This window comes from Meles meles, chromosome 6, assembly GCF_922984935.1.
Source record: "Meles meles chromosome 6, mMelMel3.1 paternal haplotype, whole genome shotgun sequence".
Taxonomy (NCBI): domain Eukaryota; kingdom Metazoa; phylum Chordata; class Mammalia; order Carnivora; family Mustelidae; genus Meles; species Meles meles.
In genome coordinates this window covers 108,555,773-108,565,633 of record NC_060071.1, presented here as the reverse complement: position 1 = coordinate 108,565,633, position 9,861 = coordinate 108,555,773, and the positions used below count along the sequence as shown (strand labels likewise).

Here is a 9,861-nt window from a genome sequence, read left to right as displayed (position 1 = left end):
TATTAAAAATAAAAATCGCTAGAGCAGCCCTCATCAAGTCTACTTTGTACGTATCACAGAGGGGCCCACGCGTGTTTCGAACTTGAGCTACTTTCGTCATTTTCTCTTCTTTAAAATATTTTTTTCGTTGTTTGGCTTTTTATGGAGGGGTGAAGACTGCAAGCTTTCTAACTCAATGCTCTTCATTTCTTTTAGGATAGCGAGCTATTTGGAATTTTGAAGGATAATTTAATTTTTTTCTAACTTCCCGTGCGACTGTAAGGTAAGTGTCCGCCTGTCTTGTCTGCCTGTCTATACCCATGTGTCCCTCTGACCACCATCGCCCCGGTACCTCCAATAGACCGACTGATACACACTTCCGCGAACATAGAGTTCTGAAGCATGCTGTATTTTTCTCCCTCGTAAATTTTTTAGGTGTAGTAACGATCACTGCGAAAAATGCATGATCTGGAGGTGAGGGCGGGAGTGGGAGGAGGGGAGGTAGCGCGCTCCTGGGGTCGCCGCTTCCGCCAAACGTCGTGGAAACCCTGAGAGGCTAAAGTGGGGTGTTTGGGCCGGGTTTTGTTTGTGGTTTTGTTTTATGTCAACGCCCATTTCTCCCTGCTATTTTGCGTTTGGGCCCTCAGATGTGGTTGGGTCATTTGCACTGATCTCAAGGACATTTTCAGAGTCACAGACAAAAAGATGCAGATGTAACTAGATGGATGGATGATAATAATGATGATGATAAGACAGGCGTCTTCTAGGACCGGCGTGCCCCGAGCCCCACTCACTCTCGGATCTGCGACCGAGGACGGTCGCAGCTCGAGCCCCCTGCTTGTCCCTAGTGAACGTGAGAGGAAACCCGAGCGGATAACCGAGGAGGCGTGGAGCTGCCGGGAGCTCCTCCGCCCGGCGCTTGCCTCTCTTTTTCCGGTCCCCTTTCCCCAGAGCCAAGAGCAGCTCACCAAGATTCGCCCTTCGTTCTCGGCTTCTTGCAATGACCACTAGGTCTCCTTCCTTTTCCTTTTTGATCATCACTTTCCTCCCCGCCCCCCCAAATAACCTGGGAGTGCGGTAACTCTCCCATCCCCGGTTGTCGTGGTCCCAGACTCGGGTCGCCAGGCCGAGCGAGAGCAGGAGAATCGTTTTGCTGTGTGATTCCGCCTGGGGTAGTTGCGAGCCCGCCCGGTGCAGCCCTCCACGAGTACCTGGGGCTGGCAGAATTGTTGGTGAGTGGCCCCTGCTCTGCCCGAGGCCGCGGCGGGGACGGGGCAGGCATCCTCACACTGGGGAAGGCGGCCCCTCCGCGGTTCTGGACCGTGGGCAGCGCCAGGGCCTGCGTGCGCGCCCGCGCGCTCCCCTCCCGGACTCGGGGACAACCGGGTGTCGTGGGGCCGGACCGGGCCGGGCCGAGGTCGAGGGGAGCCTTGAGGCCCAGCCTCCGTTCTCGGTCCGCCAAGGGAGTACCGTCAGGTCTCCGCTAGCAACCTGCCTCTGCGACGTGTCACGCCGCCAACTCCAAAGGAGTCTTCGTGTTGATGTGTTCAAGTGGCTCTTGAAATCACAGTCCGATTTCAGAACACATTTTTTGAAATCCCAGTCCCCCGTCAAACTCCACCGCGTTGGCTTTTTCCTCCGTTTCAGAAGTGGGGTGTGGGACAGAAGGCCGCGCTGCGTTGACCCTGGAGTGGTGGATGACTTAGGGAGGGGACGGGGGAAGTCGCTCCTTGAAATCCTCCCTCCATCCTCAAGCTTCGGGGTCAGGATTCGTCCCGCTCACTTGGGGACTTCTTCCAGGCACCAAAAGTTATTAGCACAGGAGACGAGTTGGAGAGGAAACTCCTCCCCCCAAAGGAAGGTAGACACCCAGACCTCTCCTCAAAGCGCTAACACTGGGTCTTTTTCCTCACCATAATTAATAGCCAAGGCCAACCCTTTTGGCACGTTTCTTCCTCCCTCCCTCGCGGGTGGCAGCGCTGTTCGATTCCCTGAGGCCAGAAACTTTCACTGGAGTTTGCGGGAGAGGGAGGCCCGCGCCGGCTGTTTCCGCGGTGCCCACATCTCTCCTCATTCTTTTCCTCTTCTCGCTCTTCGCTGTCTTCCGAGCCACAGGCCAGTCGCCAGTCCGCGTAGTTTTGTTTCTTTTCCATCATGCAGAAAATTAATCAGCCCGGACGAGAAGCAGAGCTGAGCACGGCGGCCTGTAATTAAGGGACGTGTGCCCCTCGGATTATCTCGTTAGTTTATCAAGAAAACATTTATTATAATTAATTCTTGGACGAGGTAATTATTATTGAGCGAGGACACAGCAACTGGTAGATGGGCTCCTTGGAAGAAACACACACACACACACACACACACACACACACACACGGGGGAGATGCGGGGGAGGGGGGAAGAGCGACAGATTGCACGAATTGACCGTTAGATATAAGGCGGCGCGGGCCGGGGCGGGCAGTGGAGCCGGACCTGGGGCGCCAGGATTGCGGGGCTGCCGGGCAGGGACGCCGGACCGAGGCACTCGCGCCCGGAGGTGCGGGCGCCCACCAGCTGCGGGGACTCGCCCAGCGACCGTCACCCGCTCCCGTAGGTAGGAGTTCTCCAGCGGCCACCTCAGGAGCAATCAGAGTGAAGCTTCTATTTTTGAAAGGGTATTTCTGTTTGCCCTTCTGGGCTCGGCTCAGAGAGAAGGGAGAAAGGTGTTCTTTGGGGGCTTTGGAAGTTAGATGGAAGGGCCTGTGGCCGCTTCTTCAGTGAATGCATACCTAGACCTGCTGCGGAGAGGACTTAGTAGTTTTGTTTGGGGGTACTTTTCTTTTTCTTTTAAAGATGCATACAGTAGTGAATGCAGAGACCATTTATCCCTAAATTTTAGTGATTTTTGCCATGACAAGGGCAAAGGCGCTCCGAGAAGGCCCTTTGCCTGGTGTTTTCTATCCCTTACTGCTGTTTATATTGGAATGTGCCACTTTCTGAATCAGACTTTTCCAACTGGGTGAGAGCTCTCCATGTAAGAACAATTCGGTATTTCTCACGTGTGCATGTGCTATGGTTTTAGTTGTTTTCCATAGTACTTCAGAACTTTTCCAACGTATTGTATCGAACACAAGAGAACTCCAGCTTAGAGGCTGTTTAGACAAATAAAGTGACTGTATTTTAAAGCAATATTATTTCCACAGCATCTGAATAACTATATCTTGAAAAGAGAGCAGAAAATAGCAAGTCTTTGTTATAGCAGCAACTAAATTAGTTTTATTGATGAGAGTCCAAATTCCTCCGAGAAGGGTATTTATAAAATTACACTAATTTAGATCTGGGGTGGAAAAGCATGATTTTTGTGCTATGACTTTAAATCAGGAAGAAGTGGCAATAATGAGTTCCATTTGTGGAAATTTGTGTCTTGGTTTCTAAAGCAATGTAAATATGAAAATCCAATCCTGAAAACTCAGTAGGACCTTTGTCAAAGTAAGACGGAACTTCTAATCTTGTATCCGCCATTTTGAAGCAATCTCTCATAGTGTCAAAGTTGCAAAGTGGAGATCCTTGCAGGAAAGTGCCATTTTTTAGGCAAATAAAAGCCAGACTTGAAAACTACCAGCCCATATTAACATCCATTTCGGATCCCTTTGCTTGGAGCAGTGAGAGACACTCAGCTGAAGAAAGTAAATAACTTCTTTTTCTTCCTTTCTTTTGCCTCTCTGAGCTCTTTTTCTTATAGGATTGTAGGAAACTTGAAAGGTAGGGAGAAATTCTATTAGTTTCACAACTTTGGATGTTTGTGTATCTACTTTCTTCAAAACTAAAATGTGCAAAAAGCAGCCGGAATTAACAAGAAACTCTGCTCTAGTTACTGAGGACCCAAATGCCTGAAAATTTGCCTCCCGCAGGATCTGCAGCCTCCACGACATCAAAATCAACATGGAAGCAGCTTGCACTACAAATGCACACCCTTTCTACTTGCAAATGTGGGGGCCTGTCATTATCTGATTGGTGGGATTCTAACTTCAGAATTTCTAGCAAACCTCGTGCCAATCTTTAAGACTTTTTTTTTTTTGCAGTATGTTTAAATATTTGATGGGTGTCGATTAAAAGTTGAATACTTGTTTGTTTAGCTTTAGTTCTTTAGACACATAATCAAGGTCCTCCAAAACCTTAATAAATCTGTTACTTACCTCAAAATCTAATTACCCAGACTACTAATTAGGTGAAAATGATTACTGGAAATGACTTCAAATGTGAAGTAATAGCGGTTGAGCAGTTTTCTCAAGTTTGTCGATTAGCAAGTTGGTATTTTAGATGTTAAATGCACTGACATTTTAGGTTCACAGCAGTTAAAAGTGGTAAAAAGCTAAGGTAATTAAAATTTGCCTTGGAAAGGCAACAGTCTGGGGAGAGGTAGATTTCTTGAATTGTTTCTTTGTTTCTCACCAATGGGCTTTGTTATCAGCATTATTTATTTAGCCAAAGAGTTCTTTGTCTCTGCAAATGGCCCCAATCAAGTTTTGTTTGAGACAATTAGCTAGTGCCAGCCAATGAGTCCTATGCAAATGTAGGGATAGGAATGCAATGTGTGCATTTGAAGGCGTGGGGTTTTGTTCTTCGGGGAAGGCGGATTGTAATTGCTTTCTTCTGGTACTTTTTTTTTTTTTTTTTTTAGTTTAGGGTGGGGGTGGGGAAGACAGGTTTATCTGGTCTCTCTCCATCCCCTCTAGTTCCAGAGCAGCTGGGGGTGGGGGTGGGGGTGGGTTGCAAGTCCTTTAAAAGCCTCTACCTTGCATAGCCCAGGGTTTTTTTTTAAGTTAGTGGTGGAACGTGGGAGTGCTGCCGCCTGCGAAGCAGTAAACCAGCACCTCTGTTTGTTTGTTTGCTTTGTCCATAGTTCAACTGCTCCCAACCGACACACCAAGGATCCTGAATCTGTCCACTCCCGGCGAAGCGAGACCTTCTGGCTGGGTCCCCCCGATTTGGGCTGATTTTGCGCCTGCAAACAACCTTAGCATGATGTCTTATCTTAAGCAACCGCCTTACGCAGTCAATGGGCTGAGTCTGACCACTTCGGGCATGGACTTGCTGCACCCTTCGGTGGGCTACCCGGGTAAGTGAGCCTCGCCTCGCGGCACTCTTGCTCCGTCTCTCCCCACGCCCACCCCACAGAGATGTGACACCTTTTCCCCCCAGAGCACTGGGGCTGATGGTCGTGCCGCCCCACTCCAGCTCCAAGCGTGGTGTCCCCACTGGGTTTTCCTAAGAAGCAGCTCAGAGCCACAGGGCATTTACCGGCCAGAGGGAAGACTAGGGGCTGGAGAGAATAGGTGGATCCCGCAACACTTGGAGAAACTCACAGTGCGTTATTCTTAATTGGAATGAATGGGGGACACACTGCTGTGAGGGGAATGGGGGACGGAAGGTCACTCCCTCCACCCATATCTCGAAACCTAGTTCTTTGGAAGTGCCCTCTGGAGAAGCTGGGTCTCTCGTAAATTCTCCCCACCACACCTGGCTTCCCCTTCTTCCCCAGGCCCTTTGCCTTTAATCCCTAGAGGTATGATTTACCCTGGATATGGGTGCTTTCCTTTCCAATCAGATCTGGGGGGTTTTGTTTCGTTTTTGTTTGTTCTGTTTTTTAAATCCTCAAAGAAGTTTTAAATATGCCCCCATTTTAAAGATGGAGGAACAAAGGCCCTTGGAGTCTTAAAAGCCCCATTAATCCGAACTGCAGTCCTCGGGGATCCTCTGACTTCACGGAATGGATTTTTGTTTGTGTGTTGTGGTTTAGGGGTTCATTTTGAAGGGGGTTTGGATTTTGGCTTTCTTTCATTTCATTTGTTATTTATGGGAAAGCCACTCTGGCTGGAGCAATCTCCAACGTCAGGTGGCGGGGGGGTCTTCCCTGAAAGGGGGGGGGGGCATGGTGTGTGTCTTGCTACCCAGTGTTTGCTGGAGGAGCGGAGGCCAGGGAAGGGGGTGGGGAAAACACTGGTAGGTCGGGGTTGCATGGCCGGGAGGACGAGGGACGTGCGGGGGTCTGGGGGACTGGGGGTCGGGGGAGTCGGAGCACCCGCAGAGAGACCCCTATGACTGAGAAACTGCTCCCCCACCCTAAAGGGCCCTGGGCTTCTTGTCCCGCAGCCACTCCCCGGAAACAGCGCCGGGAGAGGACGACGTTCACCCGGGCGCAGCTAGACGTGCTGGAAGCTCTATTTGCTAAGACCCGGTACCCAGACATCTTCATGCGGGAGGAGGTGGCGCTGAAAATCAACTTGCCCGAGTCCAGGGTGCAGGTAGGGCAGACATAGATAGAACCATTCTTCCTGACTGTGCCACCCCTCCCCTAAGCACGGTGTACGTTGAGGACCCAGGAGAGTCCCAGGTCTTAAGACCAGAGGAAGGCTTGAAACTGAGTGCTCCACTGGAGGCCGTAAACTCTTCTAAAGCCCCTTCACGTGTCTGATTACTCATTCCCCTCCCCAACGCCCACCCAATCTTAGAAGCGACAGCCTTCTGGCTGTAAGGTAAGACAATGATTTAGCTCCAGTAATAAAGCACAATTCTAGAGCTCTTGGGTGCTCAGCCTGGGGAAGATTTCAAGGACAGTTAATATTTTAATACTTCCTTTTCCCCATGTGGAAATCCTACCCCATTTTCATCTACTTTTAGGGGTGAAAGAAGCTTAGCTCCTGGATAGTCCCAGTATTTTTACAGGTGAAAGAAATGGAGTAAATGACTTGCTCAAGGTCACACGTCAGTTGGGTATGGTAGAGCCAGGCTGTGGAAGCAGGGGTGCTCTTACCAAGAAATTACATAATAAAAGTGTCTTCTTTAACTTCTTAGGGATTGAACAGAATTTGTTAGCTCTGACCCATTTAGGAGATAAAATATCAATGCAATATCCTCATTGACACTCCCCCACCCCCTTTAACTTGACCTGAGGCTGGAGAGGGAAAGTAATCTCCAACTTTTCTGAAACGCAAGCACCATACAGAGTTCTCTGGAAAGAAATGTTCAGCCCCTGAACACACACACACACACACACACACACACACACATCCCCTGAGACTCCGCTTCAGCTAGGATGTATCAGTGTGAACTGCAAACCAGGAAAAAGACTTTTCAAAGTAAGATGGAAGAAGTTTTAGCATTTGTGAAGCTTGAACTCAGGTCTTCACAGAAAGAAAAGGCAAGGCTCTGGATGGGTGATAGGCTCAGCCTTGGTGGCCCAATTAACACGCCCATATGTTGACCTCACTCAAGACGACTGCTAAGAACCTGTTGCTCAGAAAGTATCTATGGTTTCTCTCAGGAAAGGGTGGTAGTTTCTTTGATAGGCCCCCTCACACACCAAACACTGCTCCTTCGTGGCAGAATGAACGGGGTTGGTAATGAGAATCTTCAGAGTTGCAGTCAGAGGCTTAAATTGACAAAGCCAGTGAACATAGTATAGGAAACTGAATCCCATGTGCTAAAGGCAGAGACTCGAGTGTCAGACTTGAGATGAGCAGAGAAGTCTGTCCTCAAGCTCCCAGCAGACTATATACAAGTCATTTCATTACCATAAAGAGTGTAGCAAATAGTGGCTTTCAGACTTCCTCCTTCAACAGGATCCCTTCTCCTTGGAGCTTTCTTTTGTGAGCCTTTCAAGGAGAGAGAAAAAGGTAGAGTGTGATTAGCAGTTATTCCCTGGAAGATAGACTATAAACTTTGCATTTAGGCTGTTCCTGTTGGCTAGTGACAACAGAATTGTTTTCCCTCACCTCTTTTGTGTTTCTCTCTGAAAGACATAGATGCATTGTTACTCCCCAGTAAGAGTGTTCCACAGTACCACTGGATCTATGTGTATGTCTGTATTTGAGGTGAAATACAAGATAGGAAAATGAGAAGGAAAACTTTTAGCCAGGATTTATTATTCTGGGCTAGGAGTGAAGTGCTTTTAGACAGAGCTTCCCCATTTTCTTATAATTCCAGGGGTATATATAAAAGTATCATATCATGGGTTTTCAGTGGCAGGACAGATAGTGTGCTTAGCTCATCTGTAATCTGGGAGCCACTCTTGTCCTTATTGAAACCACCTTAAAGAAATTTCTTTCCCTTTCAAGGTATGGTTTAAGAATCGGAGAGCTAAGTGCCGCCAACAGCAGCAGCAGCAACAGAATGGAGGTCAAAACAAAGTGAGACCTGCAAAAAAGAAGACATCACCAGCTCGTGAAGTGAGTTCAGAGAGTGGAACAAGTGGCCAGTTCACTCCCCCCTCTAGCACCTCAGTCCCGGCCATTTCCAGCAGCAGTGCTCCTGTGTCTATCTGGAGCCCAGCTTCCATCTCCCCACTGTCAGATCCCTTGTCCACCTCCTCTTCCTGCATGCAGAGGTCTTATCCCATGACCTATACTCAGGCTTCAGGTTATAGTCAAGGATATGCTGGCTCAACTTCCTACTTTGGGGGCATGGACTGTGGATCTTACTTGACCCCAATGCATCACCAGCTTCCTGGACCAGGGGCCACACTCAGCCCCATGGGTACCAATGCAGTCACCAGCCATCTCAATCAGTCCCCAGCTTCTCTTTCCACCCAGGGATATGGAGCTTCAAGCTTGGGTTTTAACTCAACCACTGATTGCTTGGATTATAAGGACCAAACTGCCTCCTGGAAGCTTAACTTCAATGCTGACTGCTTGGATTATAAAGATCAGACATCCTCATGGAAATTCCAGGTTTTGTGAAGATCTGTAGAACCTTTTTGTGGGTGATTTTTAAATATACTGGGCTGGACATTCCAGTTTTAGCCAGGCATTGGTTAAAAGAGTTAGATGGGATGATGCTCAGACTCATCTTCTGATCAATGTTCCGGGAGGCATAGAAGGAAAAATGAAGGGCCTTAGATAAGGGGCCTACCAACCAGCAACCTGAAATGGACAAACCAGTCTACTTAAGATCCTGTCATAGTTTTAGATCATTGGTTTTCCTGATTCACAAAGTGATCAAAAGCATTCTAGCCACGTGCAACCAAACACCACCAAAAATAAACAAAACTAAATTGTGAGGGAAAGGAAGGCAGGACATAGCCGCCTTAAGCAGAGGTGTTCCAATGTTTTAGCCAATCCGTGGTTGAATCTTAGGAATGGACAGTGTCTCAAGCTCACTCACGTTTCATGACCAACTGGTAGTTGGCACTGAAAAACTTTTCAGGGCTGTGTGAATTGTGCGACTGATTGTCCTAGATGCACTACTTTATTTAAAAATAATGTTCATAAGGAGTCAATATGTAGTTTAAGAGACAATCAGTGTGTGTCTTATATAAATGGTACATCTGTGGTTTTTAATCTGTGCTAGACTTCAAAACTGTGATCTCCTGTTATTGTATGCAACCTTGAACTCCACCTCTGCAGGGGTTCTTCTGTGATTAATAAGCAAATTCAGAGCAACTGAGTACTTATCAAAAAGATTACCTTTGGCTGGAGGTGAGCTGCACTGAAACTTTACAACAAAAATGTCTCTGGACAAGGAGAGTGAGAGAAGAGAAACAAAAGGACACTAATTCATCTGTAATTTACTGTTGGTAAGCCTAGCAGTAAAGAGACATTGGTCAATTGCTCTGACCCTGATGAATTTATAAACTGAGATCATTGTCGTTTATGCTTGCAGATGTTAACTGGAAAAGTTATATATGCATAAACCTTTCCTTCCTGGATTTGGCAGATATGTATAATTATATTAAAATGGTTCTAGCACAACACTGGGTCCAGTTTAATTTTATACCACTCTTTATGGATGAGAAGACCACATTCCAGCCTCTCCTTCCCCAAACGTGTTTTATTTACCTGCCAGAGGAAATTAGCAAATTTTATTTAAAAAGCATTTTTGGTGTTATCTATGGATGAACTAGGT

At 47.6% G+C, this 9,861-nt stretch overlaps 1 protein-coding gene across 2 annotated transcripts; it reads left to right on the top strand.

Annotated features, from left to right (window-relative positions):
* The first annotated feature begins 222 nt into the window (after positions 1-222).
* OTX2 (orthodenticle homeobox 2) lies at positions 223-9,340 on the top strand. Of its 2 annotated transcripts, none has more exons than XM_046009532.1 (4): positions 223-262; positions 4,862-5,077; positions 6,112-6,263; positions 8,076-9,340. In XM_046009532.1, the coding sequence occupies exons 2-4, from the start codon at positions 4,981-4,983 to the stop codon at positions 8,694-8,696; spliced, it is 870 nt and encodes a 289-aa protein (XP_045865488.1). In that variant the 5' UTR covers positions 223-262; positions 4,862-4,980; the 3' UTR covers positions 8,697-9,340. The 2 variants fall into 2 exon arrangements, with proteins under 2 accessions (XP_045865488.1, XP_045865487.1); XM_046009531.1 differs by having other exon boundaries at positions 6,088-6,263.
* Positions 9,341-9,861: the final 521 nt, after the last annotated feature.

Bases quoted from the DNA above. Each gene is read 5' to 3' on its own strand.
- OTX2 (XM_046009531.1), top strand. From the start codon at position 4,981: ATGATGTCTTATCTTAAGCAACCGCCTTACGCAGTCAATGGGCTGAGT. The intron at 5,078-6,087 runs GTAAGTGAGCCT...CCCACCCTAAAG, and splicing joins CCCTTCGGTGGGCTACCCGG to GGCCCTGGGCTTCTTGTCCC. The intron at 6,264-8,075 runs GTAGGGCAGACA...TTCCCTTTCAAG, and splicing joins TGCCCGAGTCCAGGGTGCAG to GTATGGTTTAAGAATCGGAG.